Genomic DNA, 17,161 nt, shown 5'->3' on the forward strand with positions numbered 1-17,161 from the left:
CCTGCTGAAAGTTGCATTAAACATTGAGCATCTTGTAGGATTTGGTTGTTTGCAAGCTACCTTAGTTTTAATATCAAAGATAAAAATGTAATAATGGTTATCTTCAAAATGTGGAGACCAAACACACAAGCCAAAAAGCAAATTGCAATTGAAAAGGGGAGAAATCATAAAATCAGATGTGACAGCATTAGTCAGATCAATGTTTAATTTTAACAACGGTATTTTTGAATGCTTGATCCCTATGCAGATTTATTTAAAACTTACCCACTTTTTCCAGAAAAGAAGGAGCTTTTTAAAAATGTATCTAGCGCCAGTCACACCTACTTGAGCATAGGCAATAATAGATGTGTAATTTTACATTGATTTTTACCAGTTTCAGCATGATGCATTCTTTTTCAAGTACAGTCTGGACAAGAAAGATTACACTAATTTAACTATTCAGAGAGGTGGTAATGTGTCGTCCAGTTCACACAGAGCAGAGTTGAGACTGAGATTATGACAAACTTATTAACAAGGAATTAAAAAGGTCTTGGAGAAAGTCCTTACTGGTGATTAAATATAATTTTACTCTCTCAAATAATTAAAACAAACTTCTCCTAAGTTTTGTGTTTGGAAAGCTGCAGATAATGTTTCAATGAACTGGAATGTCTTTGCTCACAGCCTGCAGCACCAGTCCTGCAAGCGTTTCAGAGATAACTTTCTGCAGCTGGAATTTGCCAGTGTATCTCTTGTTTTATGTACAAGGGTGCACCTACACATACTTTCATACATGCATCGTATTTTTAGGTGTGTGTGTGTAAAGAAAGAGAAAATACATGAGTTTGAAGGATGCAGTCATAAAAGTAGTTCTATTTACAGCTGCCATTTTTGTAGTGGTGGTGCCAGCAGCAGAGTAAGCTTTTTATAATGCTAGATGGTGCAAACGTAAACCAAGAACCATCCTGCCATTGCTGTTCATTTCCAATTGAAGAGTGGCCCTTCTACAGTCTTGAGAGAAAGAGTTCTGAATAACTGTGCCAGAGATAATGTACTTGTTCGTTGTTTTTTGTTTTGTTTGAAGTAAGAAAGTTTTGTGATATTTAGATAACCTCAATCAAACATGTGAATGGTCGAGAAGCACTGTTGGTTGTTGCTATTTTCAATATGAATATTGAAATGCTGCGATATTAGAGTGCATATATGTTTAAATAAGGAAATGTATTGAAAGCAGGTCAGCAAAGCTGGTAAGCAAAACTCTTAGGGCAAATTGACAGTTCATGCTTTTTCTCTTCTAAACTAATTTTTGTTTAAAGAAAAAAAACTCTTGAAAGTTAATTGGTTAAACTGATGATTGGGCATAAATGTTGCTTCTTTTTGACATCTGAAATAGTACATCCTACATTTAAATTGCTGGAACCAAGCTACTAATTGCTAGCATCCCTTTGTAGCCTATCTTCAAACTAAAAAATAACAGTTGTTACCTACCAGTCTAAGATGTTATTTTCCCTTACATTTGCGAAAATACATCTAAAACTTTTTTCTGTATGTGCTACATTATAGCTTGCCATGACTCATCCAAGCCATCATTTAAACTTTGGAATGAATCCAGATCATGCCAGAAATTCCTTATCCAACTGTGGGATTCGACAGCCAAAGTATGGAGATAGAAAAGTTCACCATATGCACATGAGAAAAAAAGGTATGCTGTTACACCACAACTATTTTTCTCTGATCTCACGCTTAATCAGTAAGAAAACCTTTTGTCCATTATTAATTTGTTGGCCGTTGTTCTTCTGAGAGATCTCTTCAGTGGAGGATTTCAATGGTTATTTACAGACGCTAGTGAGGTCTTTCTAAAAAACTGGACTTTGCAAATTAAGGCAACAAGTAAAGAGCTGAGAAAAAGCAAGGATAATAAATGGGAGGATGTATTTTCTTTGATTTTTGGCAAGTACTATTTTCTTGATTTGCTGCTCAACGTGGTGAGCAAACTGAAGAATATTTTGTTAAAATGTCTTATTCATGTGAAAATATGTAGTCTGTCTGCTGCAGAATATTCCTTACCCCTTAAAAGTGTATTCAGCTGTAATGAAGTAAATTGTTTGTTGTTTATGTAATGTTTGGAATGTCTGTCTTCATGCAAAGGTGGTATTTTTATCTGCCTCTCTGAATGCCAAAGTACAACAGCATTGTAATGGGACTGCGGTCAGTTAGGCAGAGAGCATCTGTGAGGATTATACACTGTAAGTAAGTCCTGGAACTAACAGGATGATCTTGTGTACAGCAATTACAAAGTAACATTTTGTGTAATTAATTTCTAAGCTTATTCAAGTTGAATTAGTGGTTGTTTATTTAATAGTGCATTGTTTATATTTCTAGGGATAAACACCCTGATAAATATTATGTCGCGTTTGGGACAGGATGATCCAGCTCCTTCCAGGTAATGAAAATAATTCTTTCAAGTGGGGAAGCTGTTGTGGAGAGAGGTGTTTAATGGAAGCAACCACCTTACTGTCAGCAACAGCTTTGGTAAACAGTTGAGATGAAAAGTCATTTTGAATTGACTTTTATATTATGAAGATGTGCTGAACCTCCATTAGCAGTGACATAGTAAATGTTTGGTCATGCCTACAGAAAACTCCTGAGGAAGGTATTAACAGAGAATTCTGTCATTTTTATTTATCCTTGAAATCAGGAGGGCTAAAAGGCTACCTTTTTGCTTTCTGTAGATTAAAAAAGTAAGATTTGTTGTTATTGTTATCACTGCTATAAATAGGATTCTCCATCACATTTCCTCACAGTAGTACCTTCCTGGCATGGCACCTTGTTAACATGAGTGTGATACTGAACAGGGGCTTTGCTGATTTACTGGTGTGATTTTAAGACGTGCAAAACGCATTAATGTTGTAACGTAATAATCCTTAAAAGACTACTGCGAATCCTGTACAAATAAAAAATGTTTGTGTTTTACTGTTTAAGATGTGCCACTGGGCACCATATTTAGCCAAAGTGAATAAACAAAGCTCATAGAACTAATGCAACAAACAGTTGCCTGTAAAATCTCCTACATGTGTGAACTAGAGGCCAGTGTAATTCAGTAACTAGTGCGATAACTGAGCCTTTTACGTGTCATGATCTTGGAGGAAGCTCAGGGATGAGAGAAGTTGAATTCTGAATAAATTATTGTTGCACTGTTCCCCAAATGCTGTTTCAGCTAGACCATGCCCTTTTCTTTGAGAGTCAGCCTCAAGCTTATTTCAGACCTGTTAAGATAATGTGAGATAAGGCTAAACTGCATTAATTCTCACAAAATAGCACACAAATATAAAATCCCACTTCTGAGAGTTCTATGTTTTCCACTGTGTTGCTACACAGAGGAGTTGTCATTTTGATCACACTTCATTGTTTTACACAGCAGAGGTATTTGAATTCTTTCAGCCCGTAACAAAGGCCTGCTGTTCCAGAAATTAGACTAACTATATAATTGTTGGGGGAGTGCAAAATACAATAAAAGCTGTCAAACACTTGAGAAGGATCTTCTGAATTAAAACAAAAGAAATCCTGTGGCAATGGCCTTGATTCTGTTGTAATCATGTGTGAAGTCAAAATGGTGCTACTTACATGCTTTGATGCTTAGTACAGAAGTTTGTATGCATTTGAAGACAAATTCAGGTTCTTTTTCACCTGCCGTGTCCTCTTAGTCTTTTGTTATATAAGGAGGCAGAGAGCTTTGAGGAAATTAAATGTTACGCAAAACAAAGGAAAATCGGGAGCAGTGACAGAAGAGGAGGAAAGCTAGGAAATATGAAGTTCTTCTAGCTTAATGAAATCTTTGAGTTCATCTTCTTGTACAACCCTTTTTTCTTTTGAGCTCGAAGGAAGTTACAAAAACCAACATTTAAAGATACTATGAAAAACTAAAGTACTTAATCCCCTGTAGCTCTGCCGTACCCATGAATCTGTTGCAGAGCCATCACACCCTGGAGGTGCTGGTATTAACTGCTGCAGGCAGAGAGCTTTGAGGAAATGAAACTTTATGCAGAACAGAGGCACAAGACTTTCAATCGCCTGGTGCCCTCTAATGGACAAAGAAACCCAACCTCAGTGCCAGTTAGTGGTACTGTTTCCTTTCTCAGTTTGTTAAGCCCCGACAGTAGGTCAGAATGGAACTTGTGAGAATTTCAAGGGAGGTGGTGTTAGTCCAGAGTTTCAAGATTCATGTGGTTGTTACTCTGTTTTGGAAAGGATTGTAACCCAGAGGGTGGGGGAGACTGCAGGAATGGCTGATTAGCAATCAACCCTGATTTGTTCTGGTTTATTTGTATTGGGTAAATAATAAGCATGATTTACTGAGCTGATAGTGAACCTTAAAATGCCTTTTTCAGGATTAACCACAACGAGCGTTTGGAATTTCTGGGAGATGCTGTGGTGGAGTTCTTAACAAGGTAAATGGGGAATTCTTCAAGTCCTCTCCTTTGAACATTACTGCAATATGGTTGGACTTACTAAGCTTTCCAGTGTCTACTTTATGACTGAGTTTGTTTGCAGTCCTGCCTGTGTTTAGGGCTGCACATCTGCACGCAGCTCTCTTGAAAATTCTTTCAGTGCTGATGATAAAACAAGGAAGATTGTTCCTTGCAAAATGAAAAGTTAGAGTTTCTGTTTCATGGAGCGCAATTTTAAATTGCTCGAGGTTAGAGATTATTCAGCTACAGACAAGTTGAACTTTGTACCCTTTTTTTAAAGGAAAGATGTTTTTCTTAGCATGCCATTTTGTTTCCATTGGTTCTTTTTCTCTAGGTGCAAGTGAAAAGCATTTATTAGTAATATTGAATGTGTTAAAGTTCTTATATTTTCAGTTATTGAGGCTGTAGCTTCCATAACATCTGTGTAAATAGAACAGTTGAGCACAAATGTAATGTATTTACAAGTAATAACAAAAAAGCCATGGTTCATAACAAAAATTGCTCCAGCTTTGGTCTGTTCGGAGTGTTCTGAAATCAGTGAACAATACAGGGATATTACTAGTTGTCTCCACTAGCCTCTCTTACCTGAATACTCGAGGCAGGCAATTTGCACAATATAAAGATTATAATCCATTTTCAGCTGCTTTCTTCTACTGTTTTTAATAGGGGAGTAATCATGTTTACTGCAAATCTGGTCTTTAATCAAGTTTGGTGTATGAATAACAAAGCTGCCCTAATATCTCCATTCTCTACTAAGCCTCTACTAGCCATTAGCTACTCAGTACTAAAATCTAATAATCTATAAAGGTCTCCACTGTCCTTAAAACCCCTGGCCTTTTCTCTAATGCAGCAGTACAGGCTGATAAGATGAAAGACTTGCTGATTAGAATGTCTTGCATTTTTCATTGTCATTGTTCATCAACTATCACTTGACTATCTAAGCTAACTCTTGTCTCGATTCAGAAAAAAGCCTGAGCTACATTTCTGTTCACTAGGGCATTCAAGCACCTATTTAAGTCTGATTTTTTTTCCTAACTCCCTTGACTTCAGGTCTCTGCTTTTGTGGAATATGATGCTTGATTAGATTGCCTCTAACTTTTGTAGTGGTTTTTGTCCTTTAATCTTTCAGCCATCTGCACTTTTCTCCCTGGGTACTGGACTAATAAAATATTTTAACAATTAATGCTATTCACTGCCTTTTTTGTGGGATGTTGAAGACCCTCTCTGCATTAAGTTCTTTCTGATGTGAGTTAGACAGTCACATATGAAGAATCATTTATCTGTTACTCAGATCACTGATTGGATCACTGAATTATTGTTGTTGTTGTTTTGTTTCTGTTTTGTAAATTACCTTTCTTGCATGATGGCAGGTACCATTAAACGCAGTTGAAAGCCTGTGATTTTTCACATTTTTTTCCTGTGGTATTACTGACTTCACACATTTGATAAATACAGGTTACTGAGTTCTGTTCTTTGGCCCCATTAGTGTCTGTTAAAGTACTGTAAGAAACTTGTTAAACAAATATCGGCAGTGGTGGTCCTGCCTGAATCGGAACTATCAACTCAAAGCGTACCTGCGGCACGGAGTTTCTCGAGGCTGACGGTCCCCTTGTGCTTTATTCCTCAGCATCCTCTAGGTGTCAGTCTTGCTGAACTCACTGCTGCTGCTAGACAAACCTTCAGCAGAGGGACGTGCGTGTCGTTGCAGGGATTTAGAGATTACTTGCTGCCCAGTGGAGAAACAACACTCTTCCTCCCCTGCTGTCCAGTCGGACATTATTGAGCATTGTTTTAGTGTTTGTTTCTTTACCTTACTTCAAGCCAGGTTACCACCTTGGGAAGGGAACTGTGTCACCAGCTAGGATCTGAGGGGAAGGCATAGTTCCCTAGAGGCACACGTGTTCCACCTTTAACCGGCTGCTGACAGCATCCGATTTGTTTTCTGTTTTGCCAGTGTCCACTTGTACTACCTGTTTCCCACTCTGGAGGAAGGAGGATTAGCTACGTACCGCACTGCTATCGTACAGAACCAACACCTGGCCATGTTGGCTAAGGTACAGTTTTGCAGTATTTGACACCCACAGGTGGGGTACTACTTTTGGTGCATGGATTGCTTCTTGAGGGATCTGCTGGCTTTGAATATCAGTGTCTTTACCATGTTTCACATACAAGATTGAGATACAGAAGCTCTTTCCAGTTTGAAAGTAGATTTTAAAGATTAAGTAGAACTTAGTGTTTTTTCCAAAGCATTTTTTTTAGGAGGAGTAATTTTTGCAGGCAGAAGGACAAGTTTATAGGATGCCTATGTGGAAGATGTGTCTGTATTTACCGTTAAATTGCACAGATAATTAAGCTGTTGGTAGAAACTTAGTGAAGACAAAGAAACAAACTGGTTGTTTATGAAAGGACTTCCTGGTAGAAATGCAGGGACGACATGGCAGCAGGTGGTAGAGAAAATAAGGAAAAAAAATCATTTTGTTTTCTCCCTAACCTATGCAGTAATTTTCAGATTCTCTGTGAACTGTGAAAGAGAAATATGTTAGAAAGGCTTTTGGTGAAAAGTTTTATTATCTCATGGGAAAAATTGAGATGCCTATGAATTTTGTTTCATTTAATTATGTGAATGACAGAGGTTTTTATATTTCTACATGATATTGGGGCACAGAAATATGACGTAGAAAGTTGATTGAATCTCTATTCGTAGATAATTTGATATTTTATTATTCATACTTAATTTTGTTAGCATGTCTTAAACAGTTTGAGGCTTACTGACGTAATGTATTAAGGTGTGTGTGCACATGTGCGCACACACATGGTCACTATGTACTGCTGATAGTTTTCAAATGCTCTTTTAATCTTCGCTGTTCGTATTCATGCAGTAATTTAAACAAGCATATCCAATCTAGAGATTTTGGCAAACACTGCGTGATTTCTGACATGTCATCTTTTTGTTTACTTCTCAGTAGAGGCATAGGGTAGGGAGTGAAGACAAATCATTTTCCTCCAAAGCTTTCTCTAACATTTTAGATAAGCATGAATTGATTGGAATGTTTCAAATCAGGGTTTTGTTTACAAATATGGTATTGAACTGCCTGACATTTAAATTCATCTTACTATTTTAAAACCTGCATCAAAAAAAGCTCAATATATTCTTAAAGTCTGTTCACAGCCTTTATCATTGTACATGGACAATTTTTATTGCAACATTTTTTTAGCTATGTTTATTTATATTAGATAAAACTACGAATATTAGATAGTTGTACAACCCTGATTTCTTAACTTATTCTTTTTTCCTTTCCTTTATCTTATGTGATGTTCCTGGTTTCATCCCCTTTAATTATCCCCTACAGTGTCATATTGTGTTCAGTTTACTTAATATAATTATCAGCTCTTCAGCTTCTCCTGTGTGTGTGGAATGCTGTTTTAATTGAAGATCATACAATAAACTTCTATAGCTTCTACAGGACATTGTAGCAGAAAATGTAAAAATAATCTGAAATGTGTTATGATCAAAAAAATGAGAAGCAAAACAATACAGAAAAAGCTGAATGCAAGCTCTGAAAATGGAGAAGAGCCATTGGAGGTCAGGGAGACATCAACACTCGAACAACAGCTATTAACGTGAACAAATGACAATAGTCTGTAAGAAGTTTCAATTTGACATAAACCAATTAATGTCCTACTTTTATGTTGACTCTTAATGAACGCTCCCCATACAAAGTGTGATAGAAGTGGTAATTCCTTGTATTCCGGAACAGTGAAAAGACTCTCGTTCACTGAAAATGGAAGACTTTTTTCCAGTGGAAATGTGTCTGAACCACACATCGCAAACAACTTAGTCTCTACTTTTACTTCCTAAATATACTCCAGGAGGATGAAGTTGAATGTTAATGAGAAATTAGTCAGTAGAAACTTACACCCAGTTGGGAAGAGCCTATTCGCATACAAACTTTGCAAAGTGCACAAATCTCTTCTTTAAAAATCTCGGTAATGACTTTGTGTCAAAAAGATGAATACGTAAAGAGAATCTAGTAGCCCTTGCCTGCATTTCTATAGCAGAATTATCATATATTATATAAAATGTCTGATTCACTACCTGAGATTCTGACTGGCAAGCAGAACTAAGGTTTAGGCAACAGCTGAATGTTAACGATGCACATTTGAAAGGAGAAAGCAAGCTAGGTGGCACTGCAGGTTAACTCATCAGTCTTCTGTTTGCTGTGCCAGAGGCTTTTGTCACTGCCACCTGTTGACACTGTGAGAGGAAAAAGCCAGATGTTCAATGGATTATGCCTACCAGAGTTCATGTTCCTCACTGTTCTGCTTTATCATCTTCTTGTAGGCAGAATCTTTTTCCTCAGTGAAATTCCCCTCCCTTTGAATGTCCCTTTGGCATATTTTGAAGGCAAATCATGAGGGCAAACTGTTAGCAAGAAACACAGCACATTGCATCATCCAGCCAGTATCGGGCTATTTTTTCTGTCACACCCTCAGCCCTCCCCTTGAACTCGTTCCTAAATCTCACTAATAACATGTTTCGATCTGGCTTCCATTGACAATTTGGTTTGATAATTACTAGCTTTCCCACAATATCACACTCTAGTTGCTTGCCTCTGATAAACAAATACGAAGTCATCTAATTTTAGCCTATGTCTGAACTGAAAGTATGGAGAAAAGCTTTAAAGTTCCCTCAAACCCATTTGCTGCATAGTAATGGTGTGAACTCTAGTGACTAGAACTGGTACTCTTGTACTTCTAAACCCATGGTTTTAACTCTTTCCACATTCTACAGAAGCTGGAGCTTGATCGATTTATGCTTTATGCTCATGGTCCAGACCTTTGCAGGGAATCAGATCTCCGCCATGCCATGGCCAACTGCTTTGAAGCCCTAATAGGTAAAGTATGTGTGGAGACAGTTATGTTTTAATATGTCTACGTGCCATGTTGTCTGTGATGGAGGAGACGTGGGTCTGCGTTGAGTAGCATTAGTAAGGGCAGGTGATAGTAAAGCGTCTGAAATCTTGTTCATCTCTTCCCCTTTCCTGCACATGTGCTGCATATATAGCACAATTAGTGTGCGGTGTGGCAATGAAAATCTCATCTTCCATATCCCGTCTCCCACACGCTGAAGATGCACCCATTTCACCCCCATGTGGCACAGCATTTCTGTCCATCACTGCATAACTCCCCTTCTCCTATGCCACCATGGCCTGCTGCCTGCAGTCATCTGGGGGCAGTAGTTCAGTCACTGTGGCCTGCCAGAAAAAGTGCAGGTTCACTGCTTCCAACAGCACTTGCACAGACCTGCAAAATGTGGAGTCTCACTTCAGTCAGCATTTTAAACTCAGTAGCTTGCTTTCTGAGCACACCAGGCACTCCCAACCGAGTCACCAGTCTGGTCCCTCTGTGTACTGTCAACCTTCTCTCGTGAATTAAATGTGGCATTTGCCAAGCAAATATTTTTTGGTCTTTGCATTTTCCTTCAAATAAAAGGCATGGCAGTATGCCATGGCTGGTGCAGTAAAGCTACCAAAATCCTCTAGCTGAGGATGAAGGGGAGTTGTGTCAAATTTGCTGTTGGACAACAAGATGCTGATTAGTGAATGGTTGCACTAATCAAGAAATTTATGTTGGAGAAGAAATCAGGTCTGCCTGACCACAGTTACCAAATGAACAAGTAGTAAGGCAGAAATCTGATCTCTTAGATCCACTCAAACTCTATTTTAAACAGCATGTTTTTATAAAACTTTACTTGTTTGAATACACAAAGTAAGCTAAATCTCACTGATTTCCCTTCATATTCATCCAAATGTACTGTACGTCATATTTGCTGTGGGAATGGTTTAGCCCTGGTCCAGGTCTTTGCGTACTACACAAGCTCCTAAAACATTTTGTCCTGCTTTGAAAAATAGATCATAGCCAACTTAGATGTCAGCTGTTCTGTGCGTTCTGCCTTGGGCTAAATTGCATTTCATCTTAGAAAGAAATAAAAGTTTTCTTTTTAACTCTATTTTGCTTTCCATGAGTCCTTTAATCTTTAATTTAAAACTAAAAAACGATCAGAAAATGAACACGAGATATGTATCTGTGGCTTCGTTCATATGCTTCAGCTTCTCTAGGATGCAATGATGAGGACTGTTAGGCAAGCACTGAGATTTGCTAAGGGAGCAGGCTTGCTGTTTAACCTCCAGTACAAAGTTGTTTACAAAGTTAATTGGGCAATAAGATTTTTTTCAAGGCTATAGCTAAAATCTGAGAGCTTGTTAAGGGACTATAAGAAGTATATGTGGAGTCTGGAGCTCCTACTTGAGAACCTTTGTGACAGTCTTTGAAATTTGTGACAGCTCTTTGAAATTCTGTGCCCTCATAATATGCCTCTGTCTTAAATCCTTGAACTGTTCTCCAAAGAGTCCAAAGAAAGTAGTTGACTTGGTGAGGGATTACATGGAAAGAAATGGGGAAAGACACAGCAAGGCAAACCCTATTCTCCATGAATGTGGGAATGTCTACTCTCTATGTTCTTCCTGGAGCTGTGTATTCCCTTTGCTTTTGTACAGATATGCTTGCAAGAACTAGTTTGAGGTTTCCAGAAGCTCTCCTGTAAAGAATATCAAAGAATAAGACATTGGTATAGAAAGTATCTAAAGTATCTCTGCAGCTGCAGAGCCTACGTGGTACACACCAGAAATATTATATGCTAGCACAAGTTTTGCAGAGCTTGTTACTGAGGAGCATGTGGAGGACTAGTGAGGGCTGTATATGCAGTTTAAAAAACAAGCAAACAAAAGTACCACAATCTCCAGAAACTGAGAGAGACAGAGGTGCAGTTTTCAGTTTAGACAATGTGTTATTGAGTTGTTGGGGAGACATCGCAGTTTTGAATAGTCCCAACGTCATTTATATGCAGAATGTAATGTTGTTGAAAGTACAGAATAAATGAGAATGATTTGCTAGCTGTTGAAATGTATTTCATGACTTCCACTGTCTACGTATATGGTATAGTTAGCTGATTACTGGAAACTACTTTTAGAAATAGATTGCTTCTAGCGTGATTTGTTTAAACTTTGCTCTTTGGATGTAGTATTTTCTATCACTGATTTTACTATTTCAGGTTTTTCTGTGCGCTTTATGACCACTGATTTATGTTGGCATTTAACATGCTTTAAATTTCTCTAAAGATTAGGTAATACTACAGAAAGCAAGCTTGTAAAAAATAAGTGTATTGGAGGCGAAGAAGGCAGAGATCTTTGACTTTCCTGTGCTTAGTCATTTTCTAAGTATTGATGCATTATTGACCTTTGACGTATTGGTCCTCTCATGCAGGAGCTGTTTATCTAGAGGGAAGCCTAGAAGAAGCAAAACAATTATTTGGACGTTTACTCTTCAATGACAAGGTATTTATATAAATTTGATTTCCATTTTAAAAATGAATGAAGACATGCATTCTTGTCCATTATTTTACTTGAGAATCACAAACTAACAGGAATACATCTGGTGTCTGCAGTTCCTGGAAACTGAATGTAGCGTAGCATGTTCAGTACAGCAAGCTGTGCTGCTTCAAGCAAAAAAATTGTGGCATTGCCTCAGGTGTGCTGTTTGTTGGTTGGATTAGGTAGGGAAGGGCGGATGGTGTGGGAAACGTGCAGACTTCCATTCAAAGTGCTGCTGTAACAACAGCGATGGGTGCTGTGGATCCAGGTGGCATGCCTTAGAGGTATGATGCACATGTAGAGTGACTATTCCTGTTTCTTTGGTTAAATTGACCCATGCCTAAAAGTTTTAAATGTATCTTTCAAAAAAAATACAGGGGATTTCATCCAACATTTACCCAATGCATAATTAAAATCCGATCCATTCTTGCATGCTGTATCTTATATCTCTGTTAGCTGGAATTTATCCTGTGTAATGGCTAAGAAAAATAACCAGTACATGCTGCTGGGCCAATACAGTTGGCAGTGGTGGGGGAATGAATTAAATAATATTTTCCTCTTGAATGTCTGTGAGTCTGTGAAATGGCAAAGCTTATTAGAAATAAAGTATTTTGAAGCCTATTGTAACTCCGTGTTTATTTGCTGCTCAGTGCCTGTAGTGAGGGAAACCTTATGAAATAGAAGAAAATTAAATGGAGGTTTTTTCCTTTTTTTTTTTTTTTTTAGTCCTTGCCTTTGGTGAAGTCAAACTTTCAACTGAGGAATAGTTTCAAATAACGTTAGTCCTGAGGCTTAAACAAATCTTTCCCTTCCTTTAACCACATTTTATTTGGTTCAAGGATTTTTCCACCTCTTTGACACAAGCTAATTGGGAGAACTACAGGCAGTTTGAACAGCAAATACACGATTTTAAAAATTAGTTTGCCAGCACTATTGAATTTGCAATAAGCAGACTCAGCATCTGAAATAGTTCAGTATTTCAAGTAATGACATTTTATTTAGTGCTGTGGAATTTGTTAAATGACTCCCTTGAGCATTAAAGGCATCTCTCAATGTTTGCAGGACCTGCGGGATGTATGGCTTAATTATCCACTACACCCACTCCAAGTAAGTGTATCCCTTTCTGTAATAAATTTCATAGCACTGTTTTATTTTCAGGGATGTTCTTCCATAGGTTTCCATTGCAATGACATCTCAGAAATTGTGCTAAAAAGTAGCCAAAGGAATGTGTGTATATATATATTTAACTTTGTATTTGGTTTTCTTTGTTTATATAAATAATGATTCTGTGCCTCTCTGAGGATTAATCACTCACCTTTTCCTTGGCTCATGTTTGATATATAACTGTGCTTATACAATAAATCTAGTGAGAGTTAATGTTTTGGTGGCTTCTTTGTCTTCTCAAAACTAAGGAAAAAAGTATACAAAACCAGTCTTAAGTACGTATTGTGTTAAACCTGAAATTAAGACTGAAACCTTAATGCTGGGAAGACACATTAGTTGAATAAGAGTGTGAGTCTGATTTTTATTATTTATTTCATGTGTGTGTGCAGCGATAGTGTGGCTGCTTCAGTGATTCTAGTAGCTTTAGTACTAGGTAAACACTAAAATTACGAAGGTGTCCAAAAGCTAATTCATCTCCAAGTATTGAAGGATACAAGTTCACAAGCTCTTAATTTACAAGGCTGGAAGCTGGGAGAATGGTTTTCTAGTCCTTGTTCCCTGACTACATTCTGGGGGACACCTAGACCAAACCTCTCTGTACTGTAGCTCCTTGTCTTCACAGCAAACAGGATAATATTTTCCAAGTGTGCAGGTGTGTTGCAAGAATAGCTGTATTCCAATTGTCATCCAGTCATTGAGACAAATTTTCAGGGTCATGTCAACATCTGAGAGGTTTCTTTTGTCCAACTTTTTTTGTCTTTTTGTCTTTGTTTTGTACAGTCAGTTTTACTCACTTAAAATTTTTTAGGAGTACACCCATCCAGCAGAAGGTCACTTTGAGGTCTCCATCTGAAATGTTTTTTTTATATTTGTATGGATTTTGTAGTGGGTGCATTGACAAAATCTTCAGCAACAAATCAGTGCACATGAAGCATTTTTACCACCAGCTCGCTGTGAGTATAAATAGAAAAGAGTCTTAATGGGAAGATAAACTTCTGAGATTCAGCACCAGCTATCCTTCACGGTGGCACAAACTCCTAAGAAAATTCTTAATATGGATTTCTTTCTTTTCTCATACTTTATTTTATTTTAACCTTTTTATCTCTGCTTTCACAAAGAAGACTTGGACTCTGCTTAGAGATTGGAGACAGTCAGTGTATGCAGCTTATAATTTCTTGCTGCTACCTGTGATGAAAATGTATTTTCTTCCATGTCCCAGAAGCCATCCTAACTCTCTGCTTGCCAGTAGGTGCTTGCCACAGGCTGCTAAGGTTAATGTTCAGGCACAGCTAGCCTGAAAAATAGCATTTTAAAAATAGTGAAGAGTCACCATAACAATATGACAAATGAGATGTTAATTAAAACAAGCAAGCAAACAAACCTGCCTCTGGGTAAGATATACAGAACCGAAGGTCTGTAACCCTGTTGTTTGGCAGTAGTCAAGTCAGTAGAAATAGTGATGAAAAAATGAATTAGTGGTCACCTGGATAAATGTGGTCTCTTTAGAAAGAATAAACATGTAAAGACAAGTCCTGCCTCCCAAATTAATAGGAGATTTTAGAGGAGACATGAAAGCACGTGATGATACAGATGATACTGTCTGCTGGGGTTCCTAACTAGCTGTTGGAAAGGCACTCACAGAAGACTTTTAAAAATGTGGTTTGTTTGTTTTTAAAAAGAAAGAAATAATTAAAAAAGAAAAAAAGCCACCTGAGTGAATACTGCCAGTCCTTACAAGTTTTAAAGGAATGGCTGAAACATAAGAAACAGAGAACAGGAGTGAAATGACCACATCTTACAAGGGACAGAGATCACTGGCAGATTTCCCTAGGGATCTTTGCTGAGGTAATCTGTCTGCCTGGGCACCTTAGGGAAGAGGATGAGCAGTGAGGTGGCAGTTTGTTGACAATACCAATTTATGCAGGGTAGCAGAGACAACAGCAGGCTGAAGAATTGCAGTCTGATTGCGAGGATGCAGGAGTGACTAGCTATGGAGTAAAACAGCAGATGAAATTCTGTGTAGGTAAATATAAAAGACTGTGCACAGGGAATTAAAAAGGGTCTCAGCTCCACATGCAACTGAATTCTAAACTGACAGTATTGCCCAAACATGGAATCTTAGTGCTGGGATATGTAGTTCTGTGAAAATGTCTGCTGAAAGCTCGATAGTGTTTGAGGAAAAAGACAAATTGAATGTAATTAATTAATAGAAAAGGAGTAGGCAACAAACAAAAAAAGATCTTATGCCACTTTAAAAAACTGTGGCTATTCTCACTTTTCCTTTAGGCATACTTATTTGGGTGATGCCTGCTCTAAGGCATCGCTGCACAAGAGAGATGCCCAGAGTGGCTAGAGGAAATGCTTAAGCCATTTACTAGCTCCAGAAACTCATTTAAGTGTCACCACATCAAGGATATCAGACAAGAAACTGATAAGAAAAGTTACTGACCCCAAGTGATAATTTTAATTTTCTTGTATTATTGTGCCCTTTTGAATTTCATATATTAAATATTTATTCTTGGTTTTTTGATACTGAAGGAAAGTGGGGGAGTAGATTTGGGGTTTGTCTCATCTTGACGTGCTGTCAGTCTGCTAGCCCTATTCTAATAATGTTTGAATCTGTTGCTCAGTTGCAAACAATGTGATAATATTAGAAAACTCAGACATGTACAGTTGTGTATGTTCTATGAAAATAAGCCCATGCCATCCACCAGCAGAGACAAGACCGTAAAAGCAATACATCAGAGCTCACAACTTCTTTGAGTGGTGATTTTCCCAGACAAAAAGCCAGAGTAAACTGGGTTTTCTCAGTTCGGCTGTCCACAGAACAACTTTTCCTCTGTATTCTTTGCCCTTGGTTTACAGAAGGCTTGCTTTTCTCTGGAAAGTTCTGAAACAATGTCAGTCTGTCATTATTGCACTCCATTTTATTTCCAGCTGCAGGAGTCCAATACTGACAGGCAGCTCATTGAGACCTCTCCAGTTCTTCAAAAGCTTACAGAGTTTGAGGAGGCGATTGGAGTCATCTTCACTCATGTTCGGCTTCTAGCACGTGCGTTCACTCTGAGGACAGTAGGCTTTAACCATCTGACTCTGTGAGTACACAGCAAGAGTCCTCATGTAGCTGTTGATCCTTCTGTTAGTATCCCCGATTGCTTTATTTGTACACACACTCTAGATGTTATATAATAGAGCAGCTATGTTCTCAAGCACGCCGGGCTCAGTGTCCCACCTCTGACAGTGGTCAGTAGTGGATGCTTTGAGAAAGACTATAGAAGGTGTTAGAGAGCCGTCCCAGGGTTTCTTCTGAGCTGCCTACATCATTGATATTTGTGCGTCACTGCTGAGACAGTAGCGAAACATATTTGGAGGTATGTTTGGGCAGAAGAAAGAAGTAAAATCATACTCTTAAGTCTGAGTGCAGCCTTTGTGTTCTGTAGTGTGTAGATCTGCCAGGTGCCATTTTAAAGCAGACAGTAGATCCATACCAGTGGTTACCTAGTCCAGGATCTCACATGAGATTAAATCCCAGTCCTTTTATTTCTTGTCAATGGACAGACCTTTTTCTCTATTGAAGTAATTGCATTCATTAATTCACTTTCTTCTAAAAAGTAGAGGTGTATTGCAGGTAAAGACCTTATCCCATTACAAACTCTTCTCCTTCAATTAGTCCCAGATCTGTGGTCTAATACTTAAGTTTATACATAGCTACCCCAATTTGCTTTCTCCCTGAAAGTCAGTGTTACAACAGTAATGAACTGTGTTTTCATCTCTCCTGGTTAACACTGGAAAATTGTCTTAAATGTGTTTGGAAATGAGTGAGGCTCACTTTAAGATCACTCTTTATTTTAATTTGTGTGTGCATGCTGGTTTTGTTTTTTCCTCCCTAAGTGCTTATTGATTTTGCTGCATTGATGTCTCATTTTTCAGAGGCCACAACCAGAGGATGGAATTCCTGGGTGACTCCATAATGCAGTTGGTAGCCACAGAGTATTTATTCATACATTTCCCCGATCATCATGAAGGGCACTTAACGGTGAGACAGCCATCAATCATGCTCTCCAGAAAAGTGAGATGGAGACTGGAGCAGCTAGTGAATTATTCTGGTTTTGATTAATGAAA

At 38.1% G+C, this 17,161-nt stretch overlaps 1 protein-coding gene across 1 annotated transcript in view; it reads left to right on the forward strand.

Annotated features, from left to right (window-relative positions):
• DROSHA (drosha, ribonuclease type III) overlaps positions 1-17,161 on the forward strand; it is a 71,420-nt gene that overhangs the window by 42,156 nt on the left and 12,103 nt on the right. The window contains exons 17-25 of the mRNA XM_010133679.1: positions 1,540-1,678; positions 2,359-2,419; positions 4,365-4,424; positions 6,400-6,499; positions 9,238-9,340; positions 11,769-11,839; positions 12,938-12,982; positions 15,977-16,134; positions 16,970-17,075. Coding sequence (XP_010131981.1) covers positions 1,540-1,678; positions 2,359-2,419; positions 4,365-4,424; positions 6,400-6,499; positions 9,238-9,340; positions 11,769-11,839; positions 12,938-12,982; positions 15,977-16,134; positions 16,970-17,075 — 843 coding nt within the window. The remainder of the gene's footprint in view (positions 1-1,539; positions 1,679-2,358; positions 2,420-4,364; positions 4,425-6,399; positions 6,500-9,237; positions 9,341-11,768; positions 11,840-12,937; positions 12,983-15,976; positions 16,135-16,969; positions 17,076-17,161) is intronic.

This window comes from Buceros rhinoceros, unplaced genomic scaffold, assembly GCF_000710305.1.
Source record: "Buceros rhinoceros silvestris isolate BGI_N320 unplaced genomic scaffold, ASM71030v1 scaffold7723, whole genome shotgun sequence".
Classification (NCBI taxonomy): domain Eukaryota; kingdom Metazoa; phylum Chordata; class Aves; order Bucerotiformes; family Bucerotidae; genus Buceros; species Buceros rhinoceros.